A 22,455-nucleotide genomic window follows, 5' to 3' on the forward strand; every position below is an offset into this window, starting at 1 on the left:
ATAAAAATAAATAACAACAGCAATAATAATAATAATTATTATTATTAAAAATTATTTAAAAAAAATATATATTATTATTACTATTATTATTTAACCAAAATAGCCAACCTAGAGAATTTCTTAAATTAGATGAATTAGAGAAACATTTTCAAGTAGGCTATTCTATACATTCTTTTATAACTTATCATGATATTAAGTTAATTGTTTCCCCTTTTTGGTCGTGTGTATGGTACTTTCCTTACATAATTAACAAATCAATCATGTTTTTGTTCCATAGCCTATGTACAGCAAGAAATATAGCCACGCCTGGATGTCAGGGTCAATGCATTTTTTTTTTTCTTTAACGCTTCTTTGAAACAAACTGTTCAAAAGAACCGAATCGCGAAAAAGACTCGGGCTTCCCATCTCTGGCTACTTCTATCAGTTGTTACGCTATGTTATGTCACTGTATCCCATAAATAACAACTGCGCGCGTTCTGAATTGAGTGACAACGGCTTCTTCCAATCAAAGCGCAGGACACAGCGACAGGGCGTTTCCGTTTCCCCTCGCGGCCTGTTCTGTCAGTCACCGCCTGCTGCGCAGTTCTAGCCGAAGCCGAACGGGACGCGTCCTCTCCCCGGTGCGCAGGCGGGAGAGGCCCGAGCTGAACGCGTAAACATCAGGCGTGGAACGCATGATTTTAGAGGACTGGGTGCTGCAAATGGAAGCGGATGGTTTTGTGCGCAGGCGGCGGATGACAGCGGACACATCGGGCGGCGATGCCGCGGTGGCCGGAGCTTCCGCGGGCGCGGAGATACACTGGCTCGGCGGCAGGTTCTGGGGTGTTTCCGAGAGTCTCGTCGGCACTTTGACACCTCGAATAGCAGGAGAAACGGAGCTTCATGTTGGACATTTCTATGGCTCCCAGGAGGCCAATGATTCCTCGGAACCGGACTATGAGGGTTTGCCCCAGGGCGCCTCCACCAGCACGCACATGTTGGCAGGAGCAGTGGCAGGAATCATGGAGCATTGCCTGATGTTCCCTATTGATTGTGTGAAGGTAAATAAACGCAGTTGCAAAACATCAAGAGTTTTATAAAGAATTCAGGTAAGTTAGAGTCAATGTGACCAGCAGGCCCTCGAAAGATCCGACAAGCTGGCAAGGTCGAGTTAGTTCCCCTGCGTGATTTCCAGACTGTTTATTATAGTCTTCATGCTTTGAAGACAATATAGTTTCCCTCTGCTCCTCTCTCGGATTTTAGTTGTCTGTCTACATATAGAATTAACTATTGCACTTCATATTCATTGCATTTATTAATGTTAAGAATTATTTTAAGTCATGTAATCTCTCCAATGTTTAATTCTGTCTGGACCGATCTAGTAGTAACGTTAACTAACTAAAGTCTCAAGCACCAGCAACTGATTGCCTCGTTATTTGTTTGTGGTTTGTGATATGATTGTAGTACCTGTGTATCTGCGAGGTGTCATTATGAAACACGAACATGAGATAGGAAGGTCACACGTGGCTTCTGCGCTCCTAAACCACGTGACCTTGTTGACGTCGCTTGGGATACTGCGCATGCGCATTGAGTTTGTAGTTCAATTGCAGTCTACTGAGAATTTAGGCTGCGTTCCAGTTCACTTTTAGACAAGCACTCGCGAACTTCCCTAATCACTTGCCCTCGGAGGAATCCACGCCGACACGTTGCAGTGCATTCGAGTTTACATGGACATTTCCTCGACCCCTCGATTTTGTTCGAGGGAAGCGAGTTTGTTGAATATACACACTTCAGGCCGCTCTATAGACCACAATGCAACACTACAACCCATTCCAAGGGTTCAGCCAGTAGTGAGCACTCATTCAACAAAATCAATGACGTACATCCCAGTAAATGAGATGGAGGGAAGTTAGCGAGTGAAGGGCATAAAAAAAGTGACCTGGAACGCAGCCTAAGTTTTGTTTTATTAAGTCGATTGTTACCATAGAGGCAGTACACTACCTGAAAGGGTATCATGTTTTTGACATGCACCATAGCACGTCTGTGATATGCTACTAGTTGTGCAACTACTAGACAGATCCTCAGACTGCATTCTTACCACTATTGTTTCCCTAAACAGGACACCTCACTTCACGTGTCACTGAAGCTGTTTTGCATTAGAAGTGTTTGCTGGATCTGCTGATCAAGGTGCCATTGGCAAACTGTAAGAAAGTATTACTTTGAGTGTTCAGCTGCTCTTGTCAGGATCAAGTGAAGGGTTCTTTAGAGACAAATTATGTCTTTCACAGCTGTTCCCTCTCAAATGGGCCAGTCCAGACTGTGATCCAAGAAAACACTCATCTCTTTTGTGCATTTTTTTAACACAGTTTTTTTATTACCGTTTAAATGCATGCTATGAAAATGAGTACTAACCTGTTTCCCTCATCTTTACATATTCTTAGAAAGCCACACATTTGACAAAAATGTAAAATTTGATTTGCTTCTGCACTGATTTCAATCCACCTCTTTATTTACCCTTCAGATACCTCAGTTTTATAATGTATGAAATCAAATTCAGCCCACATTTATTCTTGTTGAATGTCTTGTTTGATTTGGAAATATTTTAGTGGTAAAGCTGGATTGAAGTTGACTTTTAAGATTTTTGTAATCGGTCTCTTTGCGAAATATGGAAATTCCATGCTGAGGTTGATTCACAGCAGTATGAGTGATGAGGAAAGGTAAAGCTAACAGTGGATTCTGTTTACACTTAAGTCAAAGGTCAAGTTAAAATCTCTGAACAACACACTGCACTTTGCCCCTGTTTAGAGAAGAGAATCAGAAAGAAGTGTAGAAGTAACTATAGCATCTGTACAGTCCATCATTCATTTAGTTGTATTAGGGACTGTAAAAAAACTTGATTTCAGTCCTTCAAAAAATAAAATTAATTAATAAAAGCAATGCATTATACATGCAGTATTGATTATAGCACAGACTAAGTTGCACCTTTGAAAGGCTTTTCTCTAAAAGAAAAAAAAACATGAACTATAATTAAAATTAAAAGTGCAGATGTAATTGGTAAATTACTAAAATGAGTACAATTCTGCTCTACAGCGTAAATCTTGTGTTCATTTTGAAACATATTCCAAAGTTGAGAAACCTTAACAGAAGAGACGTTTTTTTTCCCATGAGATTTATTTTTTTGTTTTGTTTTTCTGGTAAAACCCTGTCTATTTTTAATTTCAGATATCTCCTTTAGGGCTTTTTTTTATATAACCACATCAAAGATCTAAAGCATTTAAACACTAGATTTGGATATCATGAAAAATGTTTAAATTTAAAAAACATGCTTTTTGAAGGTATAGCAACGATGTCATTGATTTGTTTTATTTTCCATAATTGTTAATATGACATTATATGATTAATTGTGGATTCTTTTGTTTGGGTCTAAACTGTGGCACAATTGCTGCAGGTATAGAAAGTTTATTATCAATTGTGAATTGTGAATCTAAATTTTGGAGCTGCTTTTATGTCTTCTTTACCTCATAGTTCCCGCGGCCCATTCATTCATTTAGGCTACAAAAATATAACATTTAATTCTAAACATTTTTATCCAGTAATCGCTAATGACTTAAAAAAAGACCGAAATTGATTGGTCAAAAAGAATAGGAACTCTTTGTACTCGTAGTGTTTGATTTGTTCAGGGCCCAGCACATGTTGCTCTCATAGCTCTACATTGTTTTCTTGGTGGTACATGTACTACTAGTTCACCGTAAAAAAATTTAAAGTTGAGAAAATTAAAAAATTTAAGGCAGCCAGCTTCAGCATATTTTTGAGTTTTCTCAACTTGTTGTTTTCAGTTCATACAACAAAAAGTCTGCTGAAGCTGGTTGTCTTAAACTTTTAAGTTTTCTTAACTTCTGATTTCTTTTATAGTGTTAAAGGTATGATTTTTGTTAACGATACATACCTTAATCTCAGTAGGCTGTTTCCTGATAGAAATAAAATAATTTAACTCAATGCATTATAAGACCAGTTCTCTGTTCCCTGGCCAATTTTGCAATCCTAAGCATTTGAGGAGCAATCTTGTAACTTCCTGATGGTGGTTGTGGTTCCTCACTCCCCTGTCATGAGGAACTGGCTTCAGTTATGATTTACATATTTATTGGCAAATATGATTATTTCCCGGGCCTTATATGGAAGTATTGTTTCCTTACAGGAATAGTGTTACTCATGCAGCCACAGCAGGCATCTTGAATTTCACCACATTGCAGCTGTCGTTCTGAACTAACGTTTTCAACCATGCTGACCATGTCAGTTCAAACATGACTTTTGTGGTAGGTCCAAGGCCACAGTGTATCTACAAAACGTGTTGGGCAACCAAGTACATTACTAAGAACTAAGTACATACATTTTTCACTGTTGAGTCAATGCCAGTGTTTCAGTAGAAGCTGGTACTGTTCTCATGTTTGTCAGGTGATACTGTAGATCTGCAGGAAAAGCAGATTAGGTGGTTAGATTATGTCCCCTTGTGACCTTATTGCTGCAAACTTCAGTTCTGATCTACAGATCCAATGACTTAGCTGTGTGATGCATTGTTTGCAAAGCTTTATTCTGTTATGTTTGCTTTTCTTTTCTTTTTTTTACAGTGTACTATTTGGTGTGTTTTAAGTTGCTTTACTTTCAATGTAAAATAAATATTCACAATTAATACTTTTTTTACTATCGTGTGTGTGTGTGTTGCATTGGTATATATTTTGTTGCAGGCTTGACATAATAAATAAAAAATAAATATAATAATAGGAGGACACTTGCTTTACTGGGCCAATGTGCTTTGTCACTGTATCTTATATTTGTTCATTATATTTATTCATTCATTTTAATTTGTTGCAAAAATACTGAAAAATGGTATATAAAAATAATATTTTCCAGCTTTGTCAAATGTTTTGCCGCAATTGAATAGTTTTAAAGCAAATGTGGGATTGTGAATTTATAGATGTATGATGTGTAATGTATTTATTACATATATATATATATATATATATATATATATATATATATATATATATATATATATATATATATATATACACACACACATGTATTATAATTTGTTGTAGCTTGATTTTTATTGAAAAATATAAGTTGCTAAAAAAAATTTTTTTTTTTTTTTTTTGAAAACAAAATCAGCAAGTCCAAGAAAAAAATGTGAACTGAAAATCCCTTTTTTTAATGCCTGTATTTATACTAAAATTTTAATCTACATAGTAGGGCTTGTAAGTTTAAACAGTTGTTCTTTGTTGCAGACGCGCATGCAGAGCCTTCAGCCAGAGCCAGCTGCCCGCTACCGTAACGTGATGGATGCTTTGTGGCAAATCGTGAGGACAGAGGGAATCTGGAGGCCAATCAGGGGTCTGAATGTTACAGCTGTAGGGGCGGGGCCAGCCCACGCACTTTACTTCGCCTGTTACGAAAGGTTGAAAAAGGTCCTCAGTGACATCATCCATCCGGGAGCGAACAGTCATTTGGCGAACGGTACCAGTTTTCCCGCCCATCAGTCCTACTAATTCCTCTCAGCAGCTCACCCTCATTTCTAATGCGGAATAGATTGTTAGTTGGCTTGAATGAATCAGTAAATGTATTTTTAATTTTCTAAAATCTTTTTTTGCTTTTTCACAAGGCCTTTTAAACTTTATTAACATATTAGTTGCAATGACTGTCAAAATTAAGTGATGATCGGCAGTGGTTTAAAGCCATCAACATTCTGGAACTAGTTATATGGCAGTAGCTTTGTTATCTGTATGAATCATGTATTACTCAAATCTGCCCATGTCTTCTCAGTTGACCTCTTTAAAATGTCCTTCTAGTATGAGGTCAAATCCCAAAATATCCAAAACTGCCCCTCTCCAATGTCATGACAGCAGCTCTAAATATAGAAGATCATTGTGTGGGTAGTAACTCTTTGAATGTGCGTTGAATAATCCAAGTTTTTAATGATTTTCCTTTAACATCTGGCAAAGAAATCAGTGCAAAACTTTATGATAAACTGAACTGCATTGCTCACTTTGTTGGAATACCTTAAAAGCTAAACCTCATGTAATGTCACTACACAAAGTTAACTCTCCCGCTGTGTGTTCATATAATCTAATACAATCATTTCTAAAGAGAAACACTTTTCATTATCTGTAGAGAAATGGAAAATTTATATTGTATCATTGCATTTGTCAGATTGTGGCGTAATGGTATTTAGACTTTGTTTCAGAGCTCATAGTGGAAGTCGTTGTTGGTGTTTCTGTGTAGTGTCTATTTTCTTTCTCTTTCCTCCAGGTCAGAGTGAAAAAGTGGTAAGTAACTGCTGGCATGTTACCATTTACCAGTAGATTTCACTGAAAAGGAATGAAAATGATTACACACCATGATACTTCAGTGTGCTACTGAAATTGTTTTGAGTCATTGCTTGAAGGCAGATGTCTCATGTCCTGTTAGCACCTTGGTATTAAGATTGTAGACTCAGAAGCTGTAGCAGTTTTTTAGCTTCTTATCATAAAACAGAGACACGATGAGTGAAGTAAATGCCAGTATCCTGAACAAAAGACTCTTTCTCTCCTGACTTTACATTCCCCAGAGTTTATCCAGTCAATCCCTAATCTCTGTTAAATCATAGGGGGTATTTGGTGGCTGTTCAGGACACAGTTTTTGTCTGCCTGTGATCTGATCTGTCTGTATAACTGATTGTTGTATTTTAAGTCCAGTGACTATCCGGTCTGTGTGCATGCTCTAATTTTGGTGCTAATGTCTGAGGGGATGTGTTACAGGGGCTGCTGGATGTGTTGCCACATTGCTTCATGATGCTGCAATGAATCCAGCCGAAGGTATATTTACTTTAATCTCTACTTCCTATAAAAAAAAAAAATAAGATTTTAATATGCCATTCACTGCTATTCAAAATTTTGGGGTTAAATACTTTTTTTTAAAGAAATGAATACTTTTATTCAGCAAAGATGTATTAAATTGATTAAAAGTAACAGCAAAGACATTTTATAATGTTACAAAAGATTTTCGTTTCAAGTAAAAGCGGTGGGTTTTTTTTTTTTTTTTTTTCTTTTTTTTTCCATTTTCTATTCATCAAGCAAAATGTTTATTACAATTTCCACAAAAAATTAAGCATCACAGCTGTTTTCAACATTGATAATAATAAATGTTTCTTGAACAGTGAATCAGCATAATAGAATGATTTCTGAATATGATCGTGTGAAACTGAGGTTGGAGTAATGATGCTATCAATTCATTTTTGCATCACAGGAATAAATTGTTTTAAAATGTATTAAAATAAAAAAAGTATGATTTCTGTATGATTGGTGAGCATAAGAGACATTTAACACCCCACACTTTTGAACAGTAGTGTGTTATTGTTCTACTTTATATCTGTATGTAGTTTACATTGATTTTATTTTTATTTGGATATTGTGGATTTGTAATATGTAATATGTCATGATGGTAGCATTGCTGGGCCCTTGCCATGATATCCCTGGAAATATCTTTGTGTAACGGTGTGTGTGTGTGTATATATATATATACACACACACACACACACACACACACACACAAATATATATATATATATATATATATATATATATATATATATATATATATATATATATATATATATATATATATATAAATATATATATATAATATATATGTGTGTGTGTGTATATGTATATATGTATGTATATGTATGTAAGATTCATAGTAGTACTATCAGATACCATCACTGTACCATGGTACCAATGTAGTACTTTTGTTGTTTACTAAATTTCATCAGATTACTACTAATTTTAAATAAAAGTTTTAAAGGTAAATTGAAGTCAGAAAGAAGAAACTTTTACTTTAAGTCAAAAATATGTTGTTAATTGCCCATGCTAATTACTAGGGCTGCTATGACGAATATTGTTATATTTATTTTAATATCTCAGTTTTATTGAAAAATAGCATGTTATTCCATATCCTGTTATTAAATAATAACAGATTGATTTGTTGCAGCCCTACTAACCAGAAAACCTTGACTCTTTTGGTCTGGAAGTTCACTGTGAGCTTTCAGCCAGGAGATGGCAGAAAAGATCTAATTTCCTGGCACATTTCACCAAAAAAAAAAACACATTTCCAAAAGACAGCCTTGTGGGAGCAGATTGTCCTTGCTCTAATTAACAGCTGTGCAATGTTGAAACAGTAGCATTAGCCGAAATTCCCCAGTGGGCCAAATCTCAGTCTGACAGCAGTGTCTGTTTCTGCACTCTTGAGGCTCAAGGTTAATCAGCGCAGGTGGCAGACTGAGACCTTGCATAGACACCTGCTCTCATTCGCCTCGTTTGTTCCCTGCAGACCGCTTGACTGTAGGTCAGACAGGAGGCGCGTTTGATCCGCTCATGTCCGGACGTTTCTGCTTTGATGGGCTTACTGTTTTTCAGTCATGACCTGGCTTCTTGCACTCGCCTAATGTTCCCCTTCCTGTCCTCTTTTTTTGTTTCCTGTCTGACTGGCTCGTTTAGTGGTGAAGCAGAGGATGCAGATGTATAACTCGCCATACCGTGGCGTTCTGGACTGTATGCGCTGTGTGTGGCAGCAGGAGGGGGCGTTGGCGTTTTATCGCAGCTACACCACGCAGCTCACCATGAACATCCCGTTCCAGGCGTTGCACTTCATGACCTACGAATATCTGCAAGAGCTGCTGAACCCCCAAAGACATTACAACCCCTCCTCCCACATGGTGTCGGGCGCGCTGGCAGGCGCCATTGCCGCCGCCGCCACCACGCCACTGGACGTTTGCAAGACGCTGCTGAACACGCAAGAGTCTCTGGCGCTCGATTCCGTCAGCCAGAGCGGAAGACACATCACGGGCCTCGGCCATGCCTTCCGGACTATCTACAGGCTTGGCGGTCTTCCCGCTTACTTCAAAGGCGTTCAGGCCAGGGTCATATACCAGATGCCCTCGACTGCCATCAGCTGGTCCGTCTACGAGTTCTTCAAGAACGTTATCACCAAACACCAGCAGGAGAAGCGCAGGATCCAGAGGGACGGAGAGAAGTAAGCGCTCACACCTGGCCTGACCTTGGCTTTCTCTCGCATAACCAACCAGATAAGCACTCGAGCTGCAAAAGGACTGATTTAATAAATGATACGCACATATAGAGTCCAAACACTCATGTCTGTTTACTTCCTTTCATTTGGCATTTAATAGTGAAACTTTCCTGTATAATTCAACTATTAATCATGACCTAAGTTCTCACTGTGAAGGCTCAAGTTTTTGTTCACTACTTTGCACTTAACCCAAATTACACCTCTCACAAGGGGGCGTCAGAGGCCCTTTTTAGACGTTTTACGCTAATGAGTGGGTGGTCCTTCAAGTTTGTGGGTGGGGTTTAGAGCCTCTATACTTCTCCAATTCCTAAACAGTACCTAAAACAGCAAACCTGAACCCTAGTTTTTTTTTTTTTTTTTTAAATATATATCTTTTTTTTTTTTCCAGCCAAAACCAATACGCACAAGTGAAGACATATCTGTACATTCAAATTGGGATTTTAAACATCATTAAAATCATTGTTTATGCCAGAATGTAGACCTGTACAGTAATTTATTGCCTTCACTGGCTGAATAGCACTCAGAGATAATGAAAGATATCCATGTTAGAGGTATTTTTGTAGTATTTGGCGGTGGCTTTTCGTTAGCACTTGTGGGAAATGTTCCTGCAGTTGATCCAAAGTTCTGAGATGGTTGCCCCTTTGATAACTTCTAGAAATAGTTTTGAGGTCTCTAGGGGACACCGCATATCGATCTGTAACAGCTTTAGGAAGACACGCAGTCCTTTCTGACCAACATTAGTATTATCCAGTCAACAATGCCTTAGACCTGCAGATCACATGACCTGAGTGTCATTTAAAATTTAGATTCAGATTTATTCTGTTGAGGTCTTTCTGAGTAATTCAGTGAATATGAGTTGGTCATTTGGAATTATTTCTAGGTGGACACTGGAATGTACTTTGGTTTGCTCATAATGGAATTTGAGCTCTTGTGTTTGAGAGTTTCAGCTGAAACGCACCTGGCAGTTGAAGATATGAAGAGTTTTATTGATGGAAATTTGACGGCCCCGTTCCTTTTTGTTTTTCAGCTTTCAATAAATTAGCAGTGCAGGGATTTCCCTGGCTTGCAATGGCTGATGTCAGTTTAATTATTTATTCATATACTATATTTATTCATACTATAAATTTGGAGTTAAAGGGATGTTCTGGATCAACATTAATTTGGACTGGTTTGTAAAAAAAAAAAAAAAAAAAAAAATGACCGCAGTATAATTCACTAGCTGTGTGTAGTTCAGAGACTTGTTACTTGTTAATTACCTCCTAGGATGATTAACCAATGCTCAATATCTCAAAAGCTATCTAGTACATAGACTTTTTTTTTTTTTTTTTGTGTAAAAAACAGTGATTACCGGAGTACAATTTACAAGAAAATATTCTTTCAGTCTTTCTAGTTCAAAAGTTTGCATTTAAGTCAATGGTTTTCTTGCTGTCGATTTGTAATTATTTGTGGAAAGTAGGAAAGTAAATCCTACACCAGATTTTTTCCAGTGAACATTACTTCGAGTAATTCCTCTGTGGTCTGTGGAATTCGGCTGCTGGTGTCCTCGGGAATGAAGGAGCAGCACTTCTAAGTCGTAAGAGCTGAAAGATCTCTGTTGGTGGCAAGTTCAGTGTTTGGTCTAAGACGCAGGTGCACATGTGACCTTTGACTTCAAGTTTCCAAACAATTGCTAGGAGTGTGGAGGAGATCTCACTTTACCTGCCTGCTAATGTCTGGACAAGAGGGTTAAATGTTTCTTCTTTTTTATGTCAGCATTCTCTAATGTGGCCTTGCAAGTGTATTGGATCCTCAAACCACACAGTTTTTCAAAACCAACTTCACTTTTTTGTGCTTTGCTTTCATGCAACTGGTGTCAAGGTCATTTTTTAATAGATCTATGAAGTCAGTTGCCCTCAAGTTCACACTGGTGCAATTTATCATAGGAACTATATTAACCATTAACTTAATATATACTGTATTTATATAGAGCGAATGAAAATAGAAAATGAATATCTTTATTCAGTAAGTGTGCATTAAATTGATCAAAAGTAACAGTAAAGAAATTTATAATTTTGCAGCAGATTTCTCTTTTAAATTAATGCAGTCCATTGAACTTTCTATTAATCAAAGAATCTTGTAATAATCACTGTTTCCACAAACATATTAAGCAGCAAAAGTTGTTGTCAACATAGATATAATAGAACACCAATAATAAGTGAGCAGCAAATCAGCATATTCAAATGATTTCTGAAGGATCATGTGACACTGAAGACTGGAGTAATGATGTTGAAAATTAACCTTTGCCATCACAGGAATAAATTACTTTTTAAAATATATTCAAATAAAAAACAGCCATTTTAAATTGAAATAAAATGTCACAATATTACTATATTTTTGATCAAACAAATGCAACCTTGGTGAAACATAAGAGACGTCTTTCAAAAACATTTAAAGAACCCTTAGATTTTTGACTGATAATGCACAGAAAAAAAAATAATAATATATATATATATATGTGTGTGTGTGTGTGTGTGTGTGTGTGTGTGTGTGTATTTTATTTATTTATTTATTTATTTATTTATTTTAAAGTTGTAGATAAAGCAACAGTTATTGGAGATGTGGAGATGAATATCAAAGAAGCACACATTTATTTTAAACATTTTCAAGGGAAATTGTGTGCCGGTTTGACATTTTACATTAATGTAAAACATTTATGTGTTTTTAAGTGTCTCTTAAATGTTCAGACTTTTTAAGGGTTTTTTGTAAAAACCTAGCTGTCACAATAATGTCCTAATGATGTAACAGGTAAGTAACAGCATGCTGCAGATGATAGGGTTCAGAAATTCCTCCTTTTCCTCTAAAGGTATGAGAGAGAGCAGATGACAGACGAAGAACCATCAGCCGCAGAAGAGCTGCAGGCTCAGCCAGCTGAACGTGAACTTGACAGTCAATCTGCCAGGTGGACTACATGTAATGGAGCCGCACATGGACATCGCTGCAAGTCTGACCTGATTTAAATGCTCAAGATGAGGGGAAAAAGTGAAACAATCTCAATGCATTGTCTTACTTGCCAGTCAATGTCTGATCAGAATGCTCTTAAAGTTTTTGCACAGTACATATATATATATATATATATATATATATATATTTTTTTTTTTTTTTTTTGGATTAACCTACCTTAGAATATCAAGGTGTTGTTATCTGTAGTTTGCCATTTCTAAGCACTTATTTGATTTGAATACAAACCTGACATGGAAATCAGGTCTGGAGTAAACCTTTCTATCCTTAAATGGCTCAGTGGATACACAGGTCTAACGTCAGTCCTGCCTCATGGAGTTCATGTCCTTCAACTGACTTTCTATTATCCTGTTTGCAAGAAGAAGAAAAAAAACACATTGGAGGACATAGAGTCATTTGCTTTTGGAAATGATCTGTATCGCCTTCAAAGCAATGCAGGATTTTACGCTCCTTGCAACCTTAGAGTCAATGAGAACATTGGGTACCATTGTAAACACGTACAAAATGGGACACAAAATACAAAATCTGGGTGTTTTGCTACTGGTTTCATTTGCAGGTGCAAGATGATTTTTTAATACAGTCTTTATGCACGCTTCCAGACACATATACTCTTGTCAGGCAGACATCTGTTCAAACAGGGAGCGTTAATGAACACTCTTTGAATGTCTGAGAGTGTGTGATGGTGTGTTTCACCCCACCCTAGCGTTCGTTTATGCCTCTCCTCCCATCCGTGTCGCGGGTGGCCCGCACGAGCTTGCCCACAATGGTGCTGATGAGCCTCCTCAGTAGAGTCTGTAGGGGATTATTAGGAGGTGTTTATGGTTCCTGATCCATCCAGTGATCGGCCCTGTGCAGTTCTTTAAGGAGTCAGAGATGGTAAATGAGGTATTTGTAGGGAATTAGGTGATGTTATTGTTGTTTTAGAACAAGTGCCTGGGCTGATGTTTGAGCAGCTGAGTCAGAGAGGGACTTGGAGTAGTTTCCTAAGTGGGAAAATGTGAGAAAGTGTGTGTTGCTTTAGTTGCTGGACTGCTGACAGACAATGGAGTGTTTGCTTTCTCTTCTAACACTAATAAAGTGCCCTCGCGGTCTGGTAGAGGATGTGTCTCCTGAGACACTTGTTTGTTTGGGTTTTTGTCATACACATGCTGAAGACATTTTATTGCATCTGATGGTCAGCGTTTTTGCATCCACTGAATCAAACCCATGACCTTGATGCCATGCTTTAACAGCTGAGCCACAGGAACCTGCTCCAAAACTGTATGTAACCCTGGTTCTTTATGATCTGTAAAAGTTACTGAGCAGTGATGCTTCTCATTGGTGTGTTCTTCCCCACAGTGAGGGACTCTTAATTTCACAAAAGACTTCAAGCTGTCATTGATGCATGAGGAGGCAACTCATAAACTTTTTGGAAAGTGGTGGATGAAATGTGCAAGTCATTTGCATGACTCAAAATAAAAATACTGTAATGTAATATTCCCTAATAAAAATAGACATGCTCCTTTTATATTTCTGGTTGAGTAAAAGTTGGTCACAGTTCAACAGGAAATCAGTTGAAAGCATCCAGTCATCCCATACATTTAGTGAATGTTAAATTTATCAGTATATTGTAAATATTTGAGAAATAGTCTTATTTTTGTATATGAATGTATTAGTCTAGATACAGAATGATAGGGAGAAAATGGGAGAAGCAGATAATTGTTTTCAAGGTTTGGGATTTTTATTTGTCACAAGTTACATAAATATACAACAAGCAGTGAAATAATGGTCTGGCTCATAGACTGCAATAAAAGAGGTAATACAAAAGAAAATAATACTTTTTATTGGAGTGGCTCTCAGTCGAGTTCTAAATAACAAAGAATAGCGTGTTTTACTTAAATGTAGCACAGCTAGAAAAAAAATGAAAAAGATATGCTTTGGGATGTATGAAAATACTTGAGATTGGCTGCCTGCGACCAAATCATAGTCGAATTCACAAATGTGATAACATGAAATTTGAATCATAAGAATTTGCATAAATAATGATTCATTCACGTATGTTGTCTTGGAGGGCTCTCAGTTTTTTAGTTCTAAATGATTTAAAAAAAAAAAAAACGTTTTGTTTTGTTTTTTTCTGCTAAGATATTAGGACTACTTTTTAAATTTAAGATCATTGATCATTAATATCATTGAATCAGCGAATTGTTCACAAATTAATCATTTAACGTGATTTTTGAACTGTTTCAACTGAGTCATTAAAATAATGTCTCAAAACAATGATTCGTATAGGCTATCGTGTCTTGGAGCGACTCGCGGTTTTTTTTTTTTTTTTTTTTTTTTTTTTTTTTTTTTTTTTTACTTCTAAAGAATGACATATACTGGAATGTAGTAAAACAAGTAAAGTATGCTTTGGAATAAAATATACTCTGATAAAAAAAAATTATAATAATAAAAAAAACTGCATCAACAAAGTAAAATACTTCGTCACTGTTCACCAACTAATGATTGTTTGAGATGAGAGCCGTTCACCTGTGTTCACTCATCTTATGCAGGTGTGATATGAGACCTGCTCTCCCTGAGGCTGACTGTCCAACTGTAGTTGAGACCTTGTCATTTCATTTGAACTGACAGCTGCCTAACATTAACCAGAGCCTTCTGTGCTATTTAAATGATATGCAACAGACACTTATTGCAAGGAACAGGTTTCCCAGTTGTGATTTATAATAAATGGTCTTGTGTTCTGCCATTACAGTTTGTGTGTTGGTTGATTCCAGTGGCCTGATTGTGACTGCGAGACCACTTGACTGTGAACTTTGACGTGGTCATCTCCCTGTGGCATTTTACAGAGGTCTCCACCTTTGTGTCTCTGTAAAAGCACACAGTCTTTCCTAATCTAAACTATTTAGTCTGGTTGTAAATTCCTCTAAGCATCAGTGCTATAATGCAACTAATGACTTTTTTAGAGACTAGAGCTATTTTATGCAAGATAATTCTATGACTGTCAAATTAACTTACGTATCTGATTTATCTGATTTCCATTAGCCTATTTTTATGTATTTATTTATTTATTTATTTGTATTTATTTATTTATTTATTTATTTTTATTTTATTTTTTTTGGGGGGGGGGGGGGGGTGAATGATGTGTGATGTTTCTACAAGGATGCTCAGGTAGGTGTAGGATAAATGTACTTTTACTTTTTTGGAATTAACCGACCACAAAAGCCTCTGATCTTGTTTTTAGTTATAGCACCACTTAGCAGTCATGGTGAAAGGCGTATGATTAATCAGAGGGACGCACTCTTAGTTTTGACAGCAGTAACTGGCTTGCCTGCAGGCTTTGACGAAGCTCTTGTGTTTACCCAGTTTTCCATCACAGATCTGCTTTCAGACCCACACACAACTCCATTTGTTTTCATTCCCTACAGCTGACGCCTCACCTCTCCACTCCATCTCTCTTTTCTGATGAACACGTAAAGGAGCTCTCTTCTTTCTTTTTTGCAGGAGTCATGAAAGTCCTCATTCCTTGTGAACTTGACTGACTTGTGTCATAGAGCCTGGAGACTTGATACAAAGCTCAAAACCCTCCGGTGCTTGCGGTCCCTTTGAATGATCAGGTTTGTTCTCTCTGTGTGTGAAAAATCTGCCTCTGTTCTGTGTATCAGAGAACGTTGTGATTTTTGTCCCAATGATGTAATACTGACATAACAGAATCAGAATATCAACCAATTTGCATGTCTATATTAATTACATTTAATGAGTTATATAGAATAAAAATAGTTCTAAATGACTTTTGTCTTTGATTAACTGTTTGTTCCTCCTGTAAAAAGAATGGATAGAAGTTTACTTGTCCACATGATTCAAACAGAAGAGTCTCTTGCTGCCTTTATTAATATTTCACTGTAATCTGTATATTCATCTGTTTCAGTCACATGACTTTTCTGTTCATCCACCATATTTGTATCTATCAGCAGGGCAATGTAATAGCAGTGACTACAAAAACACATGAACAGAGATATCAAGACAAAACACTGAACATTGGATATGATCCAAACCGGGTCCCAGGAAAACATATTTACAGATCTCAAGTTAGCAAAGACCCAAAGTTACCAAATCGTACATTTATTTTTATTTTTATTATTTTTATTATTATTATTTTTTATTTTTTTTTTTTTTCACTTGGCAGTTCACCGTTGTTATGTGTTATATGGATTGTGGAATAAATGTTTTCTGAGAGCTGATATGAAACAAATTTAATTATTTTTTTATTTTTTTTTCAGTTTTTTCTTAGTATCTCTGTTTATGTGTGTATTCCCCACGATTTACTTACACCCCACTGGTGTTCATAAATATGGTGGATGAGCAGAAAAACAATTATTATTCATTTTAAATGATTTTTTCTTGCCACAGAGTAATAAAATATTTACTGTGGATAAAGTGCTGCAGTGAAATTTGTAAATGTTTTTGGCACAAAACATTTTTAAAAGAAATTTCATTGTCAGTTTTTTTTTTTATTTTATTTTTTTTTTATTTGTATTATATTTTTTATTACAAGGGAAAACCTAAACTGATTGACAGAACCCAGAAATGAATTATTATTATTAAACTTAAAAATTCCACATTTACCAGGTTGTAATAATGTAGTGCTTTCGGGTGAAATTTTAGTAATGAGAAATAGCTATTGTTACTTTGCAAGGCTGTAACCATATTTAGGCTAATAGTTTGAAAATAGTCCATATTCGTTGACCACTGGCAGTGTCTGTGTCTAAAGTGATTTTTTCGAGTAGTTCCTGGATAATGTTTAGCTCTCATGTTGAATGTGATGGGTGAGAGGCAGTCTTTCCTTTGGCGAGGTTTTTGATCATATCTTCCTTCTCTCACAGAGAGCGTGTTTTGGATAGACAGTATGGCGCCCGGTTGCTTCTGTGTACATTATGGACAGACGTGAAGCTCTCAGCTGAGAGGGGAGACCTCCGCTGGATCTGGATTCTCAGAGCTGCTCTGCTGAAGAATCCCATTGTCTGGCTTCCCGTGAGTAGAGAGCGGTTCCCAGGACTTGGCTTGTCTAAATAAGCCATGACAGAGTGGACTCCCTCCTGCAATAGCCTCTCTGACTCACTTATCTCTGGCAGGCGCACTCTCAACACAAACCAGTGCCGTCTCTCTGTCACACAGCTTAATCTGTAATGTCATGGTTCACTGAAACACTCCCACTCGCTCCAAAAACTGGCACGACCTCCTTCAGCACTCTGATGATCCAGTACGATTTATACACTACCGATCAAAAGCCTGAGGTCGGTAAGATTTTTTATTGTTTTTGAAATAAGTCTCTGTTGCTCAACAAGGCTGCATTTATTTGATCAAAAGTACAGTAAAAGGTGCAATATTGTGAAATATTATTAAAATAAAATAAAAAAAACTCTTATTTATTTTAATGTATTTTAAAATGTAATTTATTCCTGTAATTATTCATTACTCCAGACTTCAGTGTCACACGATCCTTCAGAAATCATTCTAATGTAGCAACATTTCTTTTTATTATTATTAATCTTGAGGGAAAATATTGATAAATTTTTTGGGAATCTTTGATAAATAGCAAGTTCAAAAGAACAGCATTTATTTGAAATAACATGTCTTCGCTGTCACTTCTGATTTAATTTAAATAATTTTTTCTGAATACATTTAATTTCTTTTAAAATCTTCGATTTCGATTTTTCGATTCTTAGAATTCTTTTTTTTTAATATATTTTCAGTTTTACTAATTTTGCTGTTTGTTTTTGTCACTTTTATTATTATTATTATTATTATTATTATTATTATGTATATATAGTTCTTATTAATTTTTGTTTTAGTTGTAGATATTGTAGTTCAAGTAAAACTAAATGAAAATGAGAAATTTTGCCTTGGCAACTGGCAAATTGTGTATTATTTTAATTCAGTTAAAGCTTAATTTATTTCAAGTAATAAAATTGCTTTAGTTTAAGTTTTAGTCAACTTATAATAAGTTTCATTTAGTAAACTTCTTCATTTTTAATTTTTTTAATTCTTTGTAATTTTTGAAATTTTGATTTAGTCTAAACTAGCATTATTTGTTTGCAGACACCTGATATTTTACCATGTAATGCAATGACATTCTAATTTTCTTAAGTGTGGCTTAATAGTCCAAATACTTTTTGGCCCGCTGTACTTGCTCAATTGCCAAGCAACCATTTAGCAGTAAGTCTATTACATTATACAAGCCACACAAGCACACACTTTCTCAATCTCTTCCCTTCAGTTGTGTGCCTAAGCCGATGTTTTGGAAACATAATCTATAGGTCAGAGCCCCTCAGTGTGTGCACCTGTGGAAAAGGTCACTGACAGCCCAGGTAGAGTAAAACATGCTCCACACCTAAAAAAAAAAAAAGAGAAAGCAGCAATATCCTAGAATCCTCTGCTGATACTGTTGCCGTGCTTTATAGAATCCCTGTTGACAGACAGCTTGTCTGGTCTCATGTCTAGTGGCCTGTAGGCATTAGACTTTATCCAAACTGCAGTTCTGCGGTGTGTTTACACACCATTAGTCAAACACATTTTCTATTATACTGTTGACAATCAGGAGACAGTGAATCATTTTGGTGAATATTAAGTTTAAACTTGACAAATTTGTTTATAAGTCTCACTGTAACACTCGCACGATACTTACAGGGTGAGATGGGCACATGACAAGTCTTCATTCTGACAGATTACCTGAAGCCTTGTGGCTCTGTGAGTCAGGTAGAAACCCTGAAAGCGGTTTGAAAACTCACCTGCCCTGCCTTTCCCATCCCTTCCCTCTGCCAGTGCTTAAAGCTGCTATCTGTCTCTGGCTTCTCTTCAGTTTGAGCCAAAGGACATAAGAGTTGCTTTATTCTTTGAGTTATATAGGTTAATCTGTCTTTCTGCAACACTAATGTTCAAAAAAGTTGACTCTGCTTAAAAAGGCTGCATATTTTTGATCAAAAATACAGTAAAAACAGAAATATTGTGAAAAATTACAATAATCGCTTTTCATTTTAATGTATTTTATCATGTAATTTATTCCTGTGATGTCAAAGCTAAATTTTTAGAATCGTTTCATGATCCTTCAGAAATAATTCTAATATGCTGATTTGCTCAAGAAACATTTCTTATTATTACCTATGTTGACAACAGCATATTTTTGTGGAAACTATTATTCTTTTTATTCTTATTATTCTTTTATTTCTTTTTGATGAATATAAACTTCAAAACTATCACTTTTGATCAATTTAATGCATTCTTGCTGAATAAATCTATCAATATGTTGCAAAAATGAATAAATAAATAAATAAAGTCTACTTTACCAATCCCAAAATTATGTGATAACCTCAGTTCTTAGTTTGACACCATAATACCATGAATATGTATTCCTTGTCCAAATACCCACACTTGTGGTCTTTGCACTTGATCACTTATATGACGTATTTTCAAGTGTTCAAGTGAGGAAGAAGACCGCAAGTGTGTGTACAACTTTTCATTACCTGATGGGACACACTTATAGTGTTGTATAGTGTATAGTGTTTTATTTTCAATAATTTGCATTTTAAAATAAACTTTTAAACGTCTGTTCAGTAGTCCCTATAATTAACAAATGACACAATTTAATTTCTGGTGCTTCTAATTAAGTGATAAAAAGCAGTTACAAATGATGTACAAAATAAATATACTCACCTTTGCACCAATTAAATGTGTAGCCCTACCAAATTATATGTAATATCTAATTATTATTAATATTTAACTTAAACTGGAAAGGTTTCCGTGACCTCTCACGATCTTGGCAAAAAGTCTCACGATTTATTTCCAGAACATGATGCATGATGAAGTGGTATTCTGGATAGTGTGGGTTTAGTATCCATTATGGGCACTGCACTTTGGCAATTTGCAGACTTGCACACTTACTTGTAGCGTGCAAGTGCTCTCAAGTGGCCAAGACAGCAAGTGTGGGTATTTGGACAAGGCTGTAATGTGGGTTTTGGTTGTCTTAGTCATGTGTCCTGTCTCTCATTTGTTGGTTCTTGTCATGTGACCTGTATTGTTTGATATAAATAGCCCTCATGTTGCCATTGTCTCCGGTCAAGTATTGATCTATGTAACCTGCTGTTGGTGAGTTTGTCAAGTCTGTTCGTGCCAAGTCAAGTCTGTTCAAGTCTGTTCGTGCCAAGTCAAGTCTGTTCAATCTGTTCATGCCAAGTAAAGTCTTTCTTCGTTTGTTTGGATGTTTGGATTACTTTGAATAAAAGCTCCACATGGGTTCATCACAACTCGCCTTCAGTGGACTGTTTGTTACAGAATAAAACATGTTGTTTGTATGTTTGGATTAATAATTTGGACATATATCAAACAAAGTGCAGTTTAGTGGTTTAAAGTACAATATATTTGGATATATATATATATAGATATAACATAGTGCATATATATATATTAAAATATAAAAAAGTATAGAATATATATATATATATATATATATATATATATATATATATATATATATATATATATATATATATATATATATATATATGTTGTGTGTGTGTTTCCCCTAGGTTTAACTTTTTTTTTTTTTTTTTGCATCATATGTATGTGTGATTTAAGTGTCTAAATAAAATACATTTGCCTGCGCAAAACTACCTGACTGTCTTTTTTCAGTCTGATGAAATTATAAATCATTTTTCATCATGTCATCACTGTAAAGATTATATACGCATCAGTAAAGCCTGAATGATACAGGGCTCATGGCATTTCTCTCCACTGCGAGTGAAACTAAATTGCATGTTCTTTATCTGAGTGCCTAAATATTCACCCAATGTGTATATATAGATTTTGTTTTTCGTGTAAAGTGTGTGAAGGCCTATGAAGGCCTGTGTTGTTTTGTGCCACTGGTTTAGGCTTGTGAAACAGGATATTTCACACCTTTCATGAAATAAAAGAAACTCATGCAAGGCTTGCTGTGAACAGAGAGCTTCCCCCAATAAATCCAGCTGTTTATAGTTCTGAGACACTCTAATGGCCTCTAGTCTTGAGAGCACAGTGCATCGTCTTGCACTCACAAAAGTGATATATTAATACCACACAGAGTGTTAGCATTTATGCATGAAGACAGTTGTGAAAATGAAAGAAGGGATTGGAGAGGATGGGCTGGTCTTATTTATTCGAGATCACATATACTTAATCCAACAGAAGAAAATAAATGAAAAGGCACGACATGTTTGAAGTTATGATTTTAATGTAAATATGCTGCTTGTATGGTGGTTTTTGACTTAAAATTAATTTGAAACTTTAAATAAATCAGTAAATAAAGAATGGAGTTCACAGAATGGTTCACCCTGAAATCTTGTTATCATTTACTCACCCTCATGCCTTTCAAAACCTGCATGACTTTTTGGTTGAGTGGAAGGCTAAAGGTGTTATTTATAGCTGACAGTCAATTGCAGCTCTTTTCTATACAATGAAAGTGAATGGAGACCAAATCTGTCAGGCTAGATTTCAAATAATTGGTCAAATTAGTGCTACATTAATTAACTTAATTTTGTTTGAAATTAGCAAAATTTAAATAATGAGCCAGTCATACAACCACCTTCCAAACCTTGTTTCTGCCTTACCCTAAACCCTATAACATCATATTTTAGAGCCGTCTGGACGGGACAGCATACTTGCATTATTCGTGAATGTGTATTTATGTTTAACCCCTAAACCCAAACCAGGCTGGTACTGTGCCGATAGGGGGCGCTGCAAAGTTATCGTCATATTACTTCATAACCACTTGCTTGACCAGCACAAAATAGGTGTCATTTTAAAGCTTTGATGATTGACTTTACAGTGAATATAAGGAATATGACCAACTCTTAACAAGTGCTTTTAAAATTGCTGAAATATTAAGGTTTTGCGTTTTCATAGCATAAAGAAAAATGAGTCTACTTGAAAATGTGATCTGTAAAAGCATCATACATAACAGATAATCTGGTGTCATATATTGTTGAAAAGGTCTCAACTAGCAGAATGCAAAACGCATATCTGTTTCAAAGACCAAAATATACCAAGTTTTGTATGTAAAATTGCCACAGATGACAGAATACACACTTGAGGGTTTTGCACCATATTTTTGGCTCATAACTTTGCAAAAACATTTGTAAACCACAGCTTGTATAACGTTATTTAGACCAGGTGGTCTTGATTCAAACAAGCCCACACACAACATAACATGATACATAGATCATAAGAAAATCCCTACCGAATGATATGAAATGCTAGTTGGATAAAGCTATTTCTGGATCCAATCATGCCACAATTTTGACACAGTGTTCCCCAACATAATTTGAAAGTTCAACCAATGTTAACTTGATCTCGGGT

At 35.9% G+C, this 22,455-nt stretch overlaps 1 protein-coding gene across 1 annotated transcript; it reads left to right on the top strand.

Moving 5' to 3' along the window:
• Window positions 1–518: 518 nt before the first annotated feature.
• On the top strand, window positions 519–9,251 carry slc25a28 (solute carrier family 25 member 28). Its single transcript, XM_019114332.2, has 4 exons — window positions 519–1,040; window positions 5,262–5,490; window positions 6,771–6,827; window positions 8,508–9,251. Exons 1-4 carry the CDS (start codon window positions 675–677, stop codon window positions 9,044–9,046), a joined length of 1,191 nt encoding a protein of 396 aa, XP_018969877.1. The 5' UTR covers window positions 519–674; the 3' UTR covers window positions 9,047–9,251.
• Window positions 9,252–22,455: the final 13,204 nt, after the last annotated feature.

The sequence above is a fragment of the Cyprinus carpio genome, chromosome B13 (assembly GCF_018340385.1).
Source record: "Cyprinus carpio isolate SPL01 chromosome B13, ASM1834038v1, whole genome shotgun sequence".
In the NCBI taxonomy this organism is placed as follows: domain Eukaryota; kingdom Metazoa; phylum Chordata; class Actinopteri; order Cypriniformes; family Cyprinidae; genus Cyprinus; species Cyprinus carpio.